General features: G+C 45.8%; 2 protein-coding genes across 4 annotated transcripts in view; both read right to left on the bottom strand.

The window, feature by feature from the left end:
- Positions 1-6,804, bottom strand: part of BEND5 (BEN domain containing 5) — an 88,803-nt gene extending 81,999 nt beyond the window's left edge. Inside the window, exon 1 of one of the 3 annotated variants that reach the window (XM_029618504.1) lies at positions 6,264-6,804. In XM_029618504.1, the coding sequence (XP_029474364.1) occupies positions 6,264-6,459 (196 nt within the window). In that variant the 5' untranslated portion in view covers positions 6,460-6,804. The remainder of the gene's footprint in view (positions 1-6,263) is intronic. The other 2 variants (XM_029618505.1, XM_029618506.1) reach the window with 2 other exon arrangements.
- Positions 1-20,714, bottom strand: part of LOC115099811 (cytosolic carboxypeptidase 6-like) — a 1,627,912-nt gene that overhangs the window by 604,600 nt on the left and 1,002,598 nt on the right. The window lies entirely within an intron of this gene.

The following is a 20,714-nucleotide window of genomic DNA, read 5'->3' as shown; positions in this document are numbered from 1 at the left end:
CTGTTGGAAACCTTCGGTCTGACCCAATATAATATTTCTATTGTTCTTAGTTGCCCAGTATTTTGCTGCCTTCCACTGGTAGATGATCAGAAGAAGGTTATATTAAATTGACCGCTGATCTCAAGGCCGGTGTTTTCATTAGACGGTAATCTAGAGCTACAAAAGTTTTGGGACAGCAAAATCCCACCAGTGCAAAGCCTGGAGCTGCTTGTGGAGGCCATCTTCCCAGCCGCTGAAGAACAGGATAAGGTCTGGGGGTGGGGCCTCTAGTGGAACCTCCTGCCAGCAACTGGAGAACATAGTAACTAGCCTAGAGCTTCCACATTAGGAAGGGAGTCAGAGAGGGAAATGATTGCTGGCTAAATGTGGAAGGATAGAAAGTGTACTGGGTGGGTGGGAGTTAGAGAACATGAGAAGGTGTTGGCTAGGTAGAAACTGACGAAAGAGTGTGCGGGGATTGCAAGAGAATGTATATTCTGGGCTGGTGGCAGGATAAAGAAAATGACAAGGTGCTGAGCAGGTGAGGGATGCAGAGAGAGACATGCTGAGCAGTTGGCAGGGATGAGAGAGTGAAGGAGCCAGGCGGATGAGGGTGGCACTGCAGAAAGAGGGCAAAGAGATTGGGAGGATGCTGGTATGTTGGGCATGGAGTGGAGAAGAGGAGATGGGGAGGGAGAGGGAGAGAAAGGTGATGCTTGACACTATGGGCAGGGTGCAAAGAGGGAAAGATATCGCGTGTTGGAACAGAGGGTAAGAGATCAAAGTTGCACTGTGCCAGAGCTGCCAAAAAAGGGAACCCTGAGCTGGAGTTGTGCCAGCATTAGGGAGTGCTATGCTGGAGCTACCACCAGTAGATAAGTTGGGGGTGAGGGGGCACAAAATCTAAGGTCTGCCTAAGGCATCTACTACCCTTGCACTGGCCCCTTCTGGTCTTCTTTCAACCTAATCAACTACATAACCCACCAAAGTTGGAATATGGATCCACCTTCTGTTCTGACCATTCTTTGTCATAAGAAAGATAAGATCAAATCATCACAGAGAAGATCAAGGTGACACCTCCACAGGGAAATACTTTTCAAGACCAAACTACTACATCAATGACCTTATGATCAGGACACAAAGAAAATCCAGGAAAATGAAGCATCTAAAGTGAAAAATGATCAGACATTTTGCAAGTAACAAGAAAGGACTCAAATAGCTAAGTTCCTTCACTCATTATGAGCCATAAACTTCTACTACCCATCAACCTTCCCTCCCCTTCACCCATTCATTGGGATGCATTTTATAATTTGTTTATATTTTCTGGTAATGTCATCTTTTGCTTCTTCTATTTTGGCCTGGGAAGGGAATGCTAGTTACTGAAAGCTGGTCTTCAAATGTATTAAGTTAGTCCGCTAAAAGGTATATTTTTGTTTTACTTGTTAATCTTCATCTTCATGCAAAGATGCCAGACTGGGCAAAAGAAAGATAGGAAGGAAGGAAGGAAGGAAAAAAAGGGATCTTAAAAAAAAAAAAAAATTTAACTACCAACTGAATTACCTAAAAATACTGTTATAAAGCTGTTTAAGATGTATACATATTTGATGCCTTATTCTACATAGACCTATCATTCACAAAAATAAAGCAATTCAGATATGATTTCCAGTGGACTATTGGGCAAAAAAAAATAAATCAAGAAATTAAAACTGAAAACAAGTTGTATGATCACCTATAGAAACTGATCTATGAACTGAATTTAAAATACTTTTTTTTGTAAAAATATTTTCTTTTACTCTGATATAGGTAAAAATCAATTTTGTACTAATTTACTTTGACACGTGCATCCTTCTTTTATTTATCCTTGACCATCACACACCTCCAATTTTAAAGCAATACTCACATTAACATATATTGAGCAATTACTGGCATCCTAGGCCATACCAGCATGGCTGGGGGGACAGGGAGTGCAGCTGGACAGGGATTCCCGGCCTGCAGGGTCCTCTTCAGCAGAGCAGCTGTCACTTTTCAGAGAGCCCTGAGGGCCTTGTCATAGAGGTGCTCCACGGTGGTGGCGATTGGGACCTCTAGCAGGTCTCCACCCTTGATCACCTGGGCCTTGACCAGGTGGTGTCTCATGCCCCAGTTTTCCAACCCCTCCAAACCCAGAGCAGGGTTATGCAGGAGGGGCTTCCCAGGAAGTCCTAGTTCATGTTAGGCATACCCCTGGCCATGCCCAGCAGTTTCCAGGCTTTCACCACTTCCTTGTAGAATTCTGGCAGCCAAGAGAGGAGGCAAGGGGCAAGTGCTCTCATGTCTAAGACAAACAGCTGCCAGTTGTACTGCAGGTTGCGCATTTGGCAGAAAAAGGGCGTCATCAAAGGGCGCCATCGCGGAGCGGGGTCTGCGTACAGATATTTCTGCAGGGCCTGAAGGTGAAAGATGTGCACCTGACTTCTCAGACACACAAGCCCCTGTCTGCCCTCCCCAAGGGGAAGAGACAGGACTCCCACAGAAACCTAGTGCTTCCCACTCACCCAGAAGAAGTTCAGCAGCTTCCTCTGGATATGGGCGAGGAATTCCTGGGTCAGGTTCAGGGCGGAGAGGCGATGCCACAGCATGCTGCTCACCAGCTGGTTCACCACCAAGGTCCAACAAGACACCAGTTGCAACAGACCCCTCCATGCCCCAAGACGAACCTCAACCTTCTCTCCAAGTTCCCTCCAGTTGACTGGGGCCGTGGTTTCCGCAGCAGGGAGGTGGACTCCCAGGTACCTAAGGGTCTCCCTGGCCCATGACAGATCAGGGAGAGCATCCACCCTCTACGGTCCTACCAGGAGGTCGGAACTCTTGGCCCAGTTGATCTTAGCTGAGGATGCCGCTGAATAGACCTGCTGGCAATACTGCACCCTCTCTAAGTCAACTGGGTCCTGAACTAAAAGGTGCACATTGTCGGAATAGGCTGAGAGACTGAACTGCATGTTGGGCTCTTGCAGCACCAGCCTGGTGAGCCACCTGAGCAGCAGACACAGGAACGGCTTGTTGGCTAGCGCATACAGCTGGCCCAACAGGGGACACTAACGCATCCTACACCCGAATGTCAGGGGCACCAATAGAGACCAGTTGATCTTGACAAGGCACTCAGCCCCAAGAATAAAAGGCGGAGGTGCCTCACAAACGCGGGTCCGAATCCGAATGCCAGCAAGGTGCCCATGACATAATAGTGATCCACCCTGTCAAAGGACTTCTCCTGATCGAGGAACAAAAAGGCCGCTGATAGACCAGACTTACTTGCCAGATGTATCAGATTCTGGACCAAAAAGATATTATCGAAAATGGTGTGTCCAGGGATCTTGTAGGTCTGGTCCGGGTGGATCACCTCTGCCAGTATGGATGCCAGCCGCAGGAAAAGCACCTTGGCCAGGATCTTATAAGTCCTTGCATAGCAGAGAGAGACCAGGTGCCAGTTCTTTAGGTCACATGGGTCACCCCCCCCCCTTGGGTAGGAGGGCAAGCACCGTGCACCTGCAGGACAAGGAGAGGCACCTGGCTCGAGTGCGTCATGTAGGTCCCACAGGAGGTCAGGTCCTAGTGTGTCAAAAAAGAAAGCGACAAACTCAGTGGTGAGCCCTTCGATGCCCGGGGGTGTCCCTCTTGGCATCCACCTGAGAGCCTCAGTGCCTTTCCCAGGCCTAGTGCTAGGTCCAGCCAAGCCCGGCTGAGCTTGCTCACTACTGGAAGCCCCTCCCACAGGGCCATGCAGGTGTTCGGGTCCACCATGTCCGGGGAGAACAGATGCGCGTAGAAGTCCCGAACCTCCGTCCAGACACTCCCCGGCTCAGTGAAGGGGGTACCGTCCGCAGATATCAGGCATGTTATCTGCTTCTTGTTCCCCCTCCGCCTCTCCAGCCCATAGAAGATGGATGAGCTGCAGGCCATCTCCTCCAGGACTGGATCCGCAATCTCACGAAGGCCCCGCACCCTCGCTACTCTTCGAGGAGGCGCAGGGCCTGCCTCTTCTCTTCATACTCGGGGAGCACAGTGATCCTGCGCATTGCCGAGGTGCTCCTCCAACTCCCGCACCTCCCCCGAGAGGCACTGGAGTATTAAGCACTGCTTGGCATGCTCTTGACAGAGAACCTGGAAGTGGACTTTTCCCACATCCCATCACTGAGCGAGAGAGGGGAAGTCTGTATCCAGGTGGCGCTAGTCCACCCGTAACTCCCGGACTGCTGCCACCAATGCCTTGTCCACGAGGAGGGAGTTGTTGAAGTGCCAGTAGGTGAACCTGGGCTGCACGGGGCTGAGCACCACCCACAGGGCCACTAGATTGTGGTCAGAGAGAGGGACTGGTTCCACCGTGCATTCCGTGGCCCGGTGCATCAACCAGCGGGAAAGAACCACCGGTTGATCTGAGAGTGGGACACCTGCTCCTCTGCCACCTTTATACAGGTGAAGCTGGAACGGGCTCCCAGATGCTGCTCATGCCAGACGTCCACCAAAGCGAGCCGCAGGACAATCTCCTTCAGGAGCTTGGCCTGCTTCATCTTCCACTCCTGGCTGCTGTGGTCTAGTAGGTCGAGGGTGATGTTGAAGTCCCCCCCGAGCACCACTTCCTTGTCAGGGTCCAGGTCGTGGAGATGGTCGGACAACTGATGATAGAACGCTATCTGTTCGGACACGGCATTGGGAGCATGCACATTGACACAGTTCATGGTGCAGCTCTCAAGCTGCAGTCACACATGGCATGGCATGGTCGCCAGCATTTCTGCCTGCGGGACCTTCGAAATTAAGAATGCCACCCTGCCAGCCACTCCCAAGTTGTGACTAAAGGCTCTCCATTGGTGAGAGTCTCTCCAGCGCCCCTTTCTGGAAGCGTCCTCCCTCCCTTCCTACCCCCCACCTGGGTCTGGTCCGCTCTTCAGGGTGCTGGGCCACCTGGGTTGGGGCAAAGGGTGGAGAAGGGACAACCAATGAAAGGAGGAAGAGAAGCAGGGGGAAGGGGTGAAGGGCAGAACGTCGCCATGTCAGAGGGCGGAGGCGGGATGTCAGGAAAATTCTCCCTCTTCCAGATCAGAGAGGTGGAGAGAAGAAAGGAAGGGAAGAGGGGGACCCGACAGGAGCAAGTCTATGAGCTCCTCCCTCCAATTGGTGCCCCGCGAAGATGGGACCCTTCTGGGGGAGGAAGCTCAATGAGACAGAGTTCCTGCCAAGGCGAGACAAAATCAGGAGGTGGGCAGGACGGAGGAGGCCCCTCAGCAAGAAGAGGTCCCCCGTGGCCACCTGCCCCACTGAGTTGTCCCCCCCTTTTTCAGGGGGAGAAGCGGAGGTGGCATCCAAGGGTCCCTCTATCAACTGGTACGGAGAGGGTGGGGGAAGATCCCTGCGGTCCCTCTCCCTCGGTTCCCACTTGGGTCCCACCCAATGGACTAGGAACGTCCCCATCCTCTGAGGAGTGCCCACAGAGGCCCTTTGGTCTAATTTCCAGGGTCAGGTCTAGCTCCCTGCCCAGGTCATGCCCATTCTCCTCACCTACAACCTCCCTTTTTTGTCTATAGAAAATAATTCTTAATAGTGTCCTTAGTGAGCAAATGGCCATTCAATTGCCATAATTAGTTTAATGAAAACTATAACTTGGACAATCAGGAACTGTTCTAACAGAACCAAATAATTCCTTCTATAGTCAGTCATGTGGGATAAAAAGGCAGCATAAAAGGCATGATCATGTCCAGTTTACAATAAAGAAACACTAGTACCACTCCTCAGTCTTTATTTATTTTGTATTCCTGTTTCCGTTTTCATTCATTGACGCGGCATGATTGTTATTTAATCTATGCAAGTCTGTGCCCCTTTGTGAAAAAAATGCCCCACTAGTATCACTCAGTCACAGCCAATGCAGCACAGATCTCCCTATTTACTCCTCTCCCCAGTAATACCAGACAGTGATCAGCAATCAGCAGGTAGGAGGTTTCACACGTGCAGCTGCTGCTGCTGCTGTGCTTCAGATCAGGGGTTAAATGCAGGCGGCTGCCAGGGCAACCCCACTCAGGCAGTTACAACTATTAACCCCCCTCCCCCCCCCCCCAGCAGCCGGTCTTTGGGATTACACACGCCTCCTTCAAATGGAAACGCTAGTTTTGGTTTTTAATTTAAAAATAAACACCAACAAAAAAACTGGTCTGCCTTTAAAACTGCCAGAGGAAAGAGAGCGAGAAAAAAAGTCTTTTAACATAGAGAAAACATTCACATAATAATAATAAGAAGAAGAGCTGAAGGTGGAAATTTACCTGCCAGAGCCAGGATCTGGGCCTTGTGCAGGGAGCCCCAGTCGCTCGGCTCCTCATCCGGCTCCAGGTTACGGTAGACTGTGTAGACTTTCTGGTTGTCGAAATCCGCCTGGGACCGAGGGCTGAAGTCTTTCACGCAGGAGACGGGCAGAGCGTAACAGACGTTGTCCTCCAGGAACCTCACGAAAGCGTACATTGCTTTTCTCTCTCTCTCTCTTTTTTTTTTTTTTTTAAATGTCCCTTATCACCCTGTTATTGTTCCTTACCAACGGGCTCTGCGATCGCTTCGTCGAGCCTGGAATGGCACTTGGCAACCTCCGGCTTCCCAGGCTGCGGCCAGGCAGAACTAATCAAGGGCAGAGCGCCTTACCCGGAGGAGCGAAGCCAGAGCAGCCGCGCGGCAGGCATGTCATTTTCTGTACAACCCGGGGCTTGGCAGGCGGCTCTGCCATGCCAGTGTGCAGAAGAGACGACTGCACTCGCAGCACAACCAGTTGAAACCAGTTTCAACCAGAATTCCCCAGCAACACCAGTAAAGGCTTTTAAAGTACCTCAGCCACTGTAAACGCAGACTCCTTGCAACATTGCAAACCAGTTTAGGTGACTGGTCAGATAACCAAGCCATTTAAACTAATAGAAAACTAAAAAGCTGCAATTAATGAATTGTATTAGGAAGCCACCAGAAGGTACATATTAACCCTTTGCAGACCAGTCTTTTCAGTGCTTATTATCCCAAGTGGTTTGAAATTGAACCATCTTTATCAGCAAAACCCTTATTTTCTCCTGCTCCCTTTGGCTCATTAAGATTAGAATTAATACACTCACAGAATGGTCTGATGAGAGCAATTTTAAAGAGATATGACAGCACACTGAAATGAACTGGTTGTTTCAAAGGTGTTTTTGAACAGAACAAGATGAGAAATTGACATTTTTACATATAAAATGAATTACAGTTGGCAATTATCAAATGTAACTGATATATCATTATCTAAAATCTAGTAGTCTCTCTTTTTAGTGAAAGGTAAACAAAGCTTATGTTTTCCCAGCAATGTTTAATATACAGCTGTAAGCATGAATGTCGGTGGTATACCTAAAGGCTGATGCATTGTACTGTTCTGTTTTACATCTCAGACCAGCCAAAGGAGAAGAGGAAAAACCAACAGTAGTGGCCGCCACCCCCAGTACCAGCAGACTGGGTACTCAGGAAGTATAGAAAGGTAGGTGAAGAGCAGCTGTGGGGACCAACAGCATGTGCTGATAAGGGGGCCGATGCAATAAGGTGCGCTCGGCAGAATGCACGGTTTAACCTATTTTTTGATCGCAAACTTGCCTGCCCGTGTAGCAAGGAGTTTTCCACTCAAATAATTTGTGTACAACACTGTGCGCCCAATATTCAAAGCTGGAAATTTAAGTTACTTAGCTGGATATGACTAATCTGGTGAAGTTATGATGAATATTCAGCAGCACAACTATGCTGCTGAATATATGCATATATGCGTGCACTTCACCGGATAAGCTTAGACCTGCTCTATGGGGTGTCTAAAATTAGGCATGCACTTATATGCCTAACTCCCAAACATCGATAGTTATAGGTTATACATCTAACTCGCTCCACCCCCGATCTGCCCAATCCACACTCACTTTTTTTGAGCATACATTGTAAGTGTATAAGGCATATATTCAGCGGCCACTACTTAGCTGCATAAGTCCCACTTATGCAGCTAAGTAGCGCTGAACACACTTTGAATATTGACCTCTGTACATTTACATTAGAGCCCTCGCCTGGAAATTCCATGCAAATGAAGGCATTAGTTATTGCCTCCTAATGCAGAGAGGTGGGCTGGCTTAACTCACAATTTCAAAGAGCCGGAAATTTTACTGCTGGTCAAGAAGGAGTAAAGTTTCCAGCACTTGTGTCAGACATGCCTGGAATGCATCAGGTACCAGGAGGAAACAGCTGAGGAGCTCTGCATATGACTCTTTTGGCGCGAGAGGGTTGCATATGAGCCTCCGGGCACCAACGAGAGAGGGAGTGGGAGAGAAGTAAAGGGCTCCATCCTGAAGAAGGTGTTGGAGATCCTGAAAGACCTGATCGATGAGATGTGCTGGGACATCAGCCTGCAGAGTATGGACTTGTTGCACGTCTCCCTGGTGCAACTCACTGAACAGGCTGCGTGCTCTTCCTGTGCTGTGCATCCTGGCAGGGGCTGGGATCCATAGGTGTCAAGTCACCCTAGGAGCAAGCAGTGGAAAAAATCTCTATACCTCACGCTATGCTTGGTAAGAAATTATGGGGCCGAGCGCACTGTTTAACCCGCTGTCGGACGCGGGTTAAATAGGCGCTAATCCAATCCCTAATGCAGTAGGGGGATTAGCGCCTATTTAACGCACATCCAACACGGAGTGAATGAGTTGTGCTCATCACATGCAAATGCATGTGAATGAGTACCGGTACTCACTCCAAATGCAAAAAAATAAATGTGCGTCTCAGAGCAGGCGTTAATAGCTGAGCACACTGAAAAAAAGTACAGAAAAGCAGAAAAAACTGCTTTTCTGTACTTTTTTGAAAGTAAAAGAAAAAAAATCTCTGCTCATAACCGGCAGACCGCTGGTAACCGCGGGGTCACATTAGCAAGGAGGCGCGACCCCCTAATTTGCGTATTGCATGGCGACCCCCCTTCTTGCGGGCGCCATGCGTGCGTTAAGAAAGCGGGCGCTGAAAAGTCAGCGCCCGCTTTCTGCGAATAATATTGCATCGGCCCCTAAGAGAGCCATTTACTAGACAATGGGCTTGTTTAATTCTGCCCCTGCATATAGAGCAGCTCCTGGCTTTAAGGCTGGTGCTACAGTTTTGTGCACCTCAGCATTTATTTTCTGAATTTATGTCCTTGCCATAGCAACTGTTTTGTGGCGCTGAGGGAAACTAAGGCTGGGCTTATCCATTCCCGCATACAGTTCAAGCTCTTCTTCCTCACCTACAGGAGCTTTCATTCTACAGCTCCTTCCTACCTCTCCTCTTTTATCTCTCTCTTTACCCCTTGTCATGCCCTCCACTCATCAGAAATTTCACGCCTATCTGTGCCCTATTCCTCTACCACCAATTCCCGTTTCCGTGCTTTCCACCTGGCTGCGCCGTGTGCTTGGCATAGACTTACTGAGCTGGTGCATCATGCTCCCTCTCTCACCTTATTTAAATCCCATCTAAAAAACCCCCTTTTTGAGGCTGCTTTTAAATCTTAAGCCTATTGGTTCACCTTCAACCTCATTAACTAATGTTAACAATTGCTGACCTGTACGTTTGTCGTGATTAGATTGTAAGCTCTATTCAGCAGGGATATTGTGTGGTGATATTTGTACCGCACTGTGTACATCAAGTGGCACTACAGAAATGTTAAATAGTAGTAGTGGGCTTTTCCAGCTGCCCCTATTTCTGCCAATATTTTAAGGCTGGGAGGTTTAAAATGTGTGTTCAGCCTCTGTACTTTTTTAACTCCCAGTGCATTAGCTTATTGCATTGGGAGTTAAAAAATGTTTTGAATCTGGGCATTAAGAAACTGTGCGCTTAATTTCAACGCTCAGCTTTAATTCACATGTTATTGTATTGGTCTGAAGGTTGGAAACTCAGCACCCCCTCCAAAAAAAAAAAAGGAAAAGAAAATCACCATCTTCTCCCTTCCCTGACAAAACCTCTACACCCTCTCCCTTACCTAGGGCTGCCAACTCTGAAGAAGAAGAAGAAGAAAAACACAGCAATCCATCTCCATTCCAGCCTTTCACACTGGCCACTGCATCACTGGACTCAATTCACTTTAACCTACCTCTTCTCTGCCAGCTGGGGCCACAAGGGCCAGAGTAAGCAGCTGCAGTCCGCCTTTTGAGGGACTGAGACAGCATGGGCCTATAGTCCCCAGGACTGACTACGAGCCCTTGGGTTTCCTCTTTTGAATGGAAACCTGCACCACAGAGCTGGAAACCCAGTGCTGCCAGACTGGGAAGCAGGAGATTAGCGACAGATTTGAATAGGGTGGATTTTCAAACTTTGGGAGCAGCTAAATCTCTGATATTAAACATTTCCTTCCACTCGGCTCCTAAATTTAGCAGTTCAAAAAATAAGTAGCTCCAGAAGGGGGGGGATTTAGGCAGGAAGTAAAATTTAGCAGGTCAAAACTATGCCTGCCAATTACAGGCTTAAATCTAGCTGAGCAGCTCCTTTTCAGCTGCAGTCTTGCTGGGTAGGTGCAGCTGAAAAGGAGCTTCATTTGCCCAGCCATGGTCTGGCCAACTAAGTCTCACTCCTAGCAGTACTTTGAAAATCCATCTCAGTGTGTCTCCTCGGTGTCCAAAATTCCTAAAATAAGTCTTCACCTCCCTTTGGCATCACGAGCATGCATAGGCCTAGAAAGAGCAAAGTATGACACTTTGCAGCTTAAAATCAACTGTACAGTTCAGCACTGAATAAACCCCATTAAAAGTATAAATACAAATTCTAATCATGTAAAACTTACAAGTCACACAATCCAGTATTATACAGTGAAAATAAAATACAATCTTTTAGCTTTTTTTTGTCGGTTACTTTGACTCCTCTCTGATCTTTTCTGTCTCTCAGCTTTCTTGGTTCTCCCTTTTCTCTCTCTCCTTCCCTTCTATTTGACATCTCTTGCTTTCATGTCGTTTCTGTCTCCCTTCTCTTTGTCTCTTTCTTTCACTATCTTTGCACGTCATCTTTCCCCACAATTTCCATGTACTTTTCCTTCACCTCTCCCTCTCTGCTGTTTCCCAGAAGGGTGGGTAGGAGAGAAAGAGCAGGACCGCCACCTCATAGCTTCTCTCCTCAACAACCCTCACCCTAATGGAGATTGTCTCCTCTACAAACTCCCCTCCCCAACAGACTTTCTCTCCTGTACAGATCCTCCCACCAATGAGCCATCTCTCTTCCACAACTCCCCCCACCCCACACATACCATCTCTCCTACATTCAACCCCAACACCCTCTCTCCCTTCCTCCATCACCACCACCACCACCACCACACATGGGCCGTTTCCCCACACCATATCTTCTCTCCTCCATAAGTTGAAATATCTTGCAGACTTTCTTCATCAAAATCCCCTCCTTTCTCTGCAGACATTTTTCTTATCGAGCAGAGACTTGTCTAGGCCCAGTCATGGTGGCAGTGGCAGCAGTAACAGCATCAGCAGCAACAGCTTGTGAAAGTGTGCAAATGGGGGACTGAGCCACCATGCGGTCCACTCCCAGGCCTTCTTACCAAAGATTTGGACTGAATTACTCACCTTTCCAAATGTAATTTATTTTTTTTAATTTATATTCTGCCTTTAGTGACACTTCAAAGCAGATTACATTCAGGTACTGTATGTATTTCCCTGTCTCAGAGAGCTTACAATCTAAGGGCCGGATTCATCAAGGTATTTTCCCCATAGACACAGAATGGGAGAAAAACCTTAGCCAACCAAGTAGTAAATTTCTACTGAAGCAATGGAGAGTGAAGTGGCTTGCCAGAGGTCACAAGGCGCATCAGCAGGAATTGAACCCTGGCTTCTCTGGTTCACAGCCCGCTCAGCTACTCCTCCACACTGAGGTTATTGGAAATTGTCCAGAGATTTCAATTTGATAAGATGAAGCTATGTCCCCCAAAAAAGTATTACCAATTATAATCACTTAACATTACTGGCTGGCTGAATCCTGCAAAAGGGATCGCTGTAGGAGTGGTAGAGATTGTGAACTGAGCAGTTGGTTTAGATGGGCAGGATACATAGGCCATATAGTCTTTTTCTGCCTTCCCATGTTTATGTTTCTCAATTTTGCTAAATGCTAGAAGTTGACCTGCAAGATTATCTTATCTGTCACGTCTATGCTGAAGCCTAGCAAATCACGTCCTTACCAACCAAATGTTCACAACTGAACCAGCACCACAGTATGCAGAAGAAATGTTTGGCTGAGCTTTAAAAGCTCTTAAAATTCCAAAGCAACATGGACCTTTAAACTTGGATCTTTCAATGTGTCTCACCACTATCCAGGCTGGAGGATAAAGAACCCGACACTGCAGTGTTTCAACAATCCCCGATTGTCTGTTCAGGGGCCAATCAGGTGCTGTCACAGTTTCAAATCATATATCAACATGGTTGTCATGGGTAGGGCATAAGGGCTTTTTTTCTAAAACTTTTGAGATTAAGACAACAGATGCTGGGGTGATATATATCTTTCAAACAATGGATTTCATATAAATGCAACACAAAACTCATAAAAAAAAAAAAAAGAACATTTGATAGTGTGGAACAGCCTGGTATATGATTGAACCTCGGAGTCAACGCCTAAATGAATAGGCTGCCTACACTGTTTATGATACCAGCAGGTCCCATTAACTTGTTAGATTTAACTCTTGTTTTTGTGCACTATACCTTTTGAGAAATAAACCAGACTTCTGAGCCTCCAAACCAAGGGGTGGATTCCAAAGAGTTCAAGTACTTGCAAAGTCATCAGGAGCTCGTATGTTCCGGGTGCAGTTTGGCATTCTGCCTGGGGGTTTGAACCTGGGATCTACACTGGGGAGTTAACTGAGGGGCTTATTACCTGCAAGCTCACAGGACTATTTGGGGGGCTTACCCAATGTAAACACACACACAATTATTGGGATTATACCTGGGAGCTTGAACCCAGGAACTTATTCCCCACACTAGTACTCACGTGCACACTCTGACTCGGTACATCACATTTCCAGGTCTTGCTGATAAGTTTATTTAAGCAACAAGAGAATAGAACAGAGAATAAATACAATCAGATGATACTAAAGGGAATACCTAAATAAATAAATAAATAAATAAATATTTCTTTCTTTCTTTCTTTCAGTGTTTTATGCAGCAAAGCTTACATTTCCAAAGGATCAGTCTGCTCTTCCATGTCTGGAAGCGATCTCTCTTCTCTTCTAGCTATTATCACTCTTCAGTTCAGTACTCACTGCCTGTCCCTCTACCAGTTATACCCTTTTCTAGCTCTATATCTGAAAATACGTTATAAGAAATGCATGCACTGTTCCTAAAACATTGACCCCCTCCCATCGGATTGTGTGCATCTGGTGTTTACCACTTATTCTCACAGTAGTTACAGTCGTGTGATGTGTGTTTGTGTGAGAATCCTGAGTTTATTTATTTTATTTTTTTATTTATTGTTTTTGTTATACCGAGTTTCATGATAGGCATCACATCAACCCGGTTTACAAATAACAAGGAGTGTAAAGCATAACATAACGTAAAAAACAATATTTTCAATAAGAACCTTGAACTTTAAATACAGTGAATCAGAAAAAGGGAGAGGGAAAGTTACAAAAAACAAGGAAAATAAACTTGGGATGGAAGGGGAGAAATTGAACAGCACACTAAAGTTCACTAAAGGCCTAACTTCTAAATACATCCTCAGACAGAATAGTCAGACTCAGGCTAAGTAATTCAGTTACATTGTATTGCACATACAAGTAGTTTACACTAAGTGGTTTTTGGCCAGACGGTTATTTACCTCCTGTTTCTTTGGTCTTCAGTCAGAACCAGGGATGAGATCTGGTGCCACAAGCCTTTATTTACAACTAACCAGGGCATTTTCCCTATCTTTATATCCCCCTCCCAACTTACTCCAGTTATTCCTCTGTGCTGATCTTGTGTGTCGCGAGATCAGCATACAGGCCAGTTCTGAATATGCTCCCAGAGCCAGCAAACAAAGTGCAACAGACTTCAGCATGTTCCGTCCGGGTAGTGCAGGGGCTGAGGTGCGGCACTCATGACAGCATGAAGAGCTTTACGCGGTTGCACATGTGCCCACCTTTATTTATTTATTTAAAATTTTTATATACCGACATTCATCCAGGATATCATATCGGTTCACATTGTAACGCAAAAACAAACGCACGGCATGGCGCTTTACATTGAACAGTAAAAACATGATAACAAGGCATTAACGAGAGGGGGAACAATAACATGGGAAGTTTTGCAATAAAATTATAAACAAAGTTTGCAATTATATACATATGTACAAAAGAAAGAAAACTATGAGGTTAATTTTAATCAGGCTAGGAGATAAGATGGGGAAGAGAAGGGAGGAGAGCGAGGAAAGAGGGGGGGCAGAGAGAAAGAAAAGAAGGTGGCGGAGAAAAGGGGAGGGGAGAGAGGGGCGGTAGAATGGGAAACAGGGGAGGAATGGGGAGAGTGGGGACAGTGGTGAGGTACACCTTAGATGAAACAGTGCAAGTCAACCTTCATCCTTACACATATTCAATCTTTCGTTGGGGGGACTCCTAGGATTTAATGGTCTGGTTTTATAGTGTCTTTTGTCAAGCAGATGCATTAATTTTCATGATGCCTAGTTTCCCTTCTTTGGTACAGAAATTTGTATATGGTCATGACAACTAACTAATAGCTGGGCAGCTCTCAAGATGCTCAGTGACATCACATTGTGCGCTCTGCTTCCTGAGATTACTATTGAACAAAGTGGCCTGTTTCACTAAGGAGAAGAAAAAAATACAGGGATTCTAACTGTTTGGGGCATGAAGGGCACGTGAAAAGTGTGCACAGGGGAGAGGGATAGAAGGGCTACTGGTTAGTCTGTTGTTTTTCTTTTTATACTTTTTTCTTTATGCTTCCTCTCGCCTCCCTTGATGTTTTGTTGTAAATTACTTGGTCTTGGTGCTTGGACACTGGCAGACATTTGAGTGAAACGGGAAGAATTATTTCAAAGTTATTTAGGGGAACACAGGTACAGGAGGGACAGACGCGATGATCTTATAAGGTCAGTTTCCCTGTAGGAAACTAGATGCAAAAGATGTATTTAAAAGGAAAAGTCTTTCCAAGTTCTAGATCTGCAATTACAGCAGGGGAGATTAAGCACTTAATTATTGAAGATATTTTTACCTGCAAGTAAAATAGCTAAAATATTTGAATAATGTTTGGGCACTGTGACACTTGGTGCCTTCAAACGCTGTAGTACGCCGCTGCACCAGCAAGACTGTCGCTGTGTTTGTAACTATCATCTGTCACTAAGCCGTCTGACATGATGCTTTGCAATACTTTTTATGTTCAGAACTTGTTTTAAGCAGGGAATAGAAGAGCTTCTGAGCAGAAAAGGCCCATATTTCAGGCCAAGCAGTTTATTTGACAGCACAATGCTCTTGTCAAAGACACCAAAATAGACTTGCAATCACTGTGGGAGGTTTGGTGCTAGAAGGCTTCTGCAAACAGCCGGGGCTTGCGTTGATTTACCAATGAGCTTTTCCCCCCTGAAGCCTGCAGGTCTTCTAAGCTTGACAGAATGGGATGATTTCTCCGTGTCTGGGGTCCTAAAAAAGCACAAACTCCTTCAGCACAAACTTTACTAAAGATTCCTTTCCTTTCCCCAGTTTGCTTCTCTCGGACACCCAGCCCCATCTGTCTGCCCAACATTCATCTCATTCGAAAATGACTTCTTTCCCCCAGTCTGTGTCCAAGGAAAGAATGTGCACTGAAGAAGGCTCCTGTTCTTGGGTTATAGTATTGACAAAAGAGGATCTTGACGATCAGGGATCTGAGAGTTACAGACTTTAAGGAAATATAAAACAAATAAGCATGGGGGTAACTTGCTGATGCGGCTTTTACTACCCTTAACCAATAAAGCCTTCATACTCTTGATGAAAGTCCAAAGCTCTCTGCTTCAACGGCAAAAAATAACGGGGAATTGGACTCAGACAGGAACCAACAAGGGCCCTGCCTTTGATGGTTTGGGAAAGTAAGTATGGGGGGTAACTTGCATGGCACGGCAGATGCCACCCCCTGATGCTACCATTATGGGGGAGACCTGTAAGGCACAGCAGATGCTACCATAAGCTTGCTGGGCAGACTGGATGGACCGTTTGGTCCTTCTCTGCCGTCATATCTATGTTCCTATACTGCTATACATTACTGTTGTACCACCTCAAAGGAACATTTTGACTTTTATATTGGCTAAGGTGAAGCGTCTTATTAAAGAGCAAGTTAAAGTCACAGGTAGTGGAAAATGTATTAAAATGAGTTTATTTCACTGAATCCCAAGGGGTGGTGAAGCAACTGCTTCAAAATATGAACATATTTTTATCAGCTGCAGGGGGGGGGGGGGGTCAGGTGTTTTATTTTCCCACAAGTCCAAGGGTAATGGGCCACACAACATAATAAATTCACTCCATTTTAGGGTAATGTGACTGAAATAAAGCTGGGGATGGGAGGGAGAGTTAGGCTTCTGTAGTCCAGGCTGCCGGTGGGGCTTGGGCCAGGAGAACACCACACTGCTGGAAGGGGGAAAGAGGGCAGCTAGAGGGCCATGGAAGGGCTGAAGGAAGGACGAGAAGCAAAAAATGAACCTAATATGCTGGAAGGAGAGGGGAAGGGTCCAATTCTCACGCTAGTAAAATGTGAACCATCAGTCTTGAGGGTTGCAGTAGTTTGTGTCTGTGTGAGACATAAATGCTTCCACACTTTCTAGCATGGTCTAGCTCCTGTACTTCTGGCTTGTCTGCCCCTATGTGTTTTCTCAAACCCCTTGTCAATAGCCCTACGGGAAACTATCTGGTCGGGTCCTCCTTAAGTCCCAACCCAGCACAGGATTCTGGCCCAGGGAGACTCTGGGGAGCAAGCAGAGACTGAGGCTATGCAAGATCTGCTATGTAGGAGGACTGTGTGTTTCCTGAAGTTATGGTGAGCTGCATTAGTTGTTTGATTTTCACTTTCTCACGTTAAATAAACTGCACCTAAGGAAACAGCCGGAATCTGCCTCCTTATTTCTCTTGGCTTTTTCCTATGGTACGACTGGCCATGTTACCAGCAAACCTGTCCTGGGGGCCCTACAGCCAGTCAGATTTTCAGAATATTCATGAGATATGTTAGCATATCTCTGGGGTATGCAAATTTATCTCATGCATCTTCACTGAAAACCCGACTGGCTGGGGAGTCCCCAGGACAGGTTTGGGAAGTCCTGCCTTAGGAGGCTTAGAGCACACCATTAGCAAACTGAAGCAAGTTTTCTTCCAATATCATGAGAATTGTTTTGCTGGTGGTGGTGGTCCGGTAAACTTCTGACAGGTCAAGTTAGTGGCCCTAAGATACCAGCTGTAAAAGGACAGGGCTTAACCATATTCAGTAACTCAAAGTGCAAGATATAAGTCTGTTAGGCCTCAAGAGACAGATTGGGGGGGAAGCCTGAACAGATCAGGCCTGTTGTCACACACAGTATATTTAGGGGGGGGTGTCACATTTGTAACTGCTTGCATCCCTGCAGATTACCTGCAGAATTTACTCCCATTTCCAAAGTGAATTGGTGTGTTTTGAGTTTGCTTTGAAAATGACCCCAGGAAATCTATCCACACACGCTTAGGGCCAGATTTTTAAATCTACGCCCGATTTTATAACATGCACGCGTAGTCACGTGCAATGTTATAAAATCCGGGGTCGACGTGTGCAAGGGGATGCACACTTGTGCACCTTGCACGCGCCGAGCCCTAGGGGAGCCCCGATGGCTTTCCCTGTTCCCTCCGAGGCCGCTCCAAAATCGGAGCGGCCTCGGATGGAACTTTCCTTCTGTACCCCCTCCCCCCCACCACACACACACACACACACACCTTCCCCTACCTAACCCGCCCCCCAGCCATATCTAAAACCCCCTCCTGACCTTTGTTGACGAAGTTGCGCCTGCCTCCGGGCAGGCGTAGGTTGCGCGAGCCCCCGGCATGACCGCTGTGCCAGAGGCCTCGGTCCTGCCCACTCCCCACCCATTTTTTCAAGCCCCGCGACATACATGCGGGTTTTCGGCGTTACGCGTGTAATATACGCGCCTAACCCTTTGAAAATCCGCCCCTTAGACCTCATTTGTGCAGTTAGTTTATTTTTTTTGAGAGAAAAATACATGCATGCTTTTGAAAATGTAAAAGTATGTGTGTAAGTGCAAACCCCTCTCCAGCTTGCTCACTGCAGGTAAAGTTACGCACATGCAGCCTTCATATAGGGGGTAATTTTCAAAGGAGTTACGCATGTAAATGTGACATACTATCGTAGCAATTTTCAAAAGCTATTTACTCGAGTAAAGTGCACTTACTTGAGTAAATCCTATGGACAATTCAATGGCATATATTGTAGCAATTTTGAAAAGCCCACTTACTTGAGTAAAGTGTATTTACTCGAGCAAAAACCAGTTTTGCTCGAGTAAATGCTTTTGAAAATCTGGCCCATAGGGCGAGCAATTTTCTAAAAGCCCATTTCTGTGTATTGATAACCTGGCCTGCATCAAACTAATCATTTCAAGATGAGACATGGTTTGCTTCAGTAGGTGTCTGTGGAAATGATGCCTTAGGATTTTTAAAGATGTTATCCTTTTTACCAAGGCTCCCTCTTAGGCATCTCACACCTAAGAAAATCTAAAGCAATATTACTGACTTTCTGACTTGAAAACTATACTTGAGTGTTTGACAAACCATCTAATGTATCTGATTCGCCAAAAAAAAAAAAATCTAGGCCTCAAGCATCTCTCTAAAATCATTTGGAAGTATATGGGCCAAGAAGAACGGACAGGACACAGAAGGGATAAAAGCTTAAAATATACTATTTCTCATAGAATAGTTCCTATTATTGGGCTAGAACTAAGCAGAAAATATACAGCCCATGCCAATGCAACTCAGTAGCATCTTATATACAACAGAGCAACTTAGCAGGAAATGCTTCAGAAAGTGTTTAAACGTGTTTAAAGAAAGCCAGCTATGTAGTTAGGTAGAGATGATGCCTTTATTAGGCGTAATAAAGTTTTAAGATGTAAGCTTTTGGGGACTATTCATATCCCTTGACATTAGCTGATGAAGGGATCTCAGTTGTTGTCCAAAAAAAAAGAGACCTTAGTGGTCCCCATCCACAAAGCTTGTGTCTTAAAACATTCATGAACCTACCAAAGGTATTGTGTCCACACAACTTGGTTGATTTTTCTTTCATCACATTTCATTCTAAGCTGCTTCCCTCCCTTCTCTCCCCCACCAAATGTCCCAGCAGCAGTGATGCATAATAATCGCAGCAGAGACCATCTTCAATTAGAACATAAGACATGTCATACTGGGTCAGACCAAAGGTCCATCAAGGCCAGCATCCTGTGTCCCACAGTGGCCAATCCAAGACACAAGTACCTGGCAAGTACCCAAACATTAAATAAATCACAAACTACTATGCCTTATTGATTAATAGCTTCTCTTCTAGGAACTTATCTAAACCTTTCTAAACCCAGTTACATTAACTGCTGTAACCACATCCTCTGGCAATGAATTACAGAGCTTAATTATGTGTTGACTGAAAAGGAATTTTTTCTGATTTGTGTTAAATGAGCTACTTGCTAACTTCACGGAGTGCCCCCTAGTCAGTAAATAATTGATCCATATTTACCATTCAACTCTTCTTCAAGCTGAATAACCCTAACCTTTTTAAGTCTTTCCTCATATGGGAGCCATTCTATGCCCTTTATAAATTTGATCACCCTTCTCTGTACTTTCTACAGTAAAACTATATCTTTTTTGAGTTGTGGTGACCAGAATTGCACACAGTATTTAAGGTGCGGTCTCACCATGGAGCGATACAGAGGCATTGTGACATCCTCCGTTTTATTCACCATTCACTTCCTAATAATTCCTAACATTGTTTGCTTTTTTTTTTTTTTTTGACTGCCACAGCACACTGAGCCGACGATTTCAATGTATTATCCACTATGATGCCTAGATCTCTTTCCTGGGTGGTAGCTCCTAATATGGAACCTAACATCGTGTAACCACAGCATGGATTATTTTTCCCTCTATGCATCACCTTGCTTTTGTCCACATTAAATTCCATCTGCCATTTGGATGCCCAGTCTTCCAGCCTCACAAGGTCCTCCGCTTGAGCTTTATCTACTCTGCATAATTTTGTGTCATCCAATTCCTGCTCCTGAGGGCTGGAGACACTGTGGATGTAGTTTTCTTAACTCTCGGAAGTTTCCCTATCATTTTATGTCAGCAACCCCTACCACCTGATCTCAGAGTGCTCTTGTATCAAGGTTCTGAAGTGAGCTGAACTCATCACCACGTGAGTGGACTGGGTGCAGGTTAACATGGGTAAAAACACTGAGACGGTGGTATAAATGTTCATGGTGCTTTAGCACAAGATGGCCATTAGAACTGAAAGCCTAGAAATCGGGGTTGCCTACTGTCAGTAAGAAAAAGAAAAAAGTGATGTCTAAAAATAATTTAAAGCCAAATGTTATAAGGCATGGGGGTCTGACTTCTGGTATTGTGGGCACAGGCACTGCAAGCCTGCAGTGCTTGGGAGCTGAGGACTGAGGCTCGCTATATAAAGGGATGAACCTCAGCATAAGTATAACTGCAATAAGGATTAAACATAAATCAGTAAAAAGATAGGCTGTCAGAAAAAACCGGGAAGACTGTC

This window comes from Rhinatrema bivittatum, chromosome 10 (genome assembly GCF_901001135.1).
Source record: "Rhinatrema bivittatum chromosome 10, aRhiBiv1.1, whole genome shotgun sequence".
NCBI lineage: Eukaryota > Metazoa > Chordata > Amphibia > Gymnophiona > Rhinatrematidae > Rhinatrema > Rhinatrema bivittatum.
Note: the sequence above shows the minus strand (reverse complement) of the source record. Positions and strands in the feature narration are given on the sequence as shown.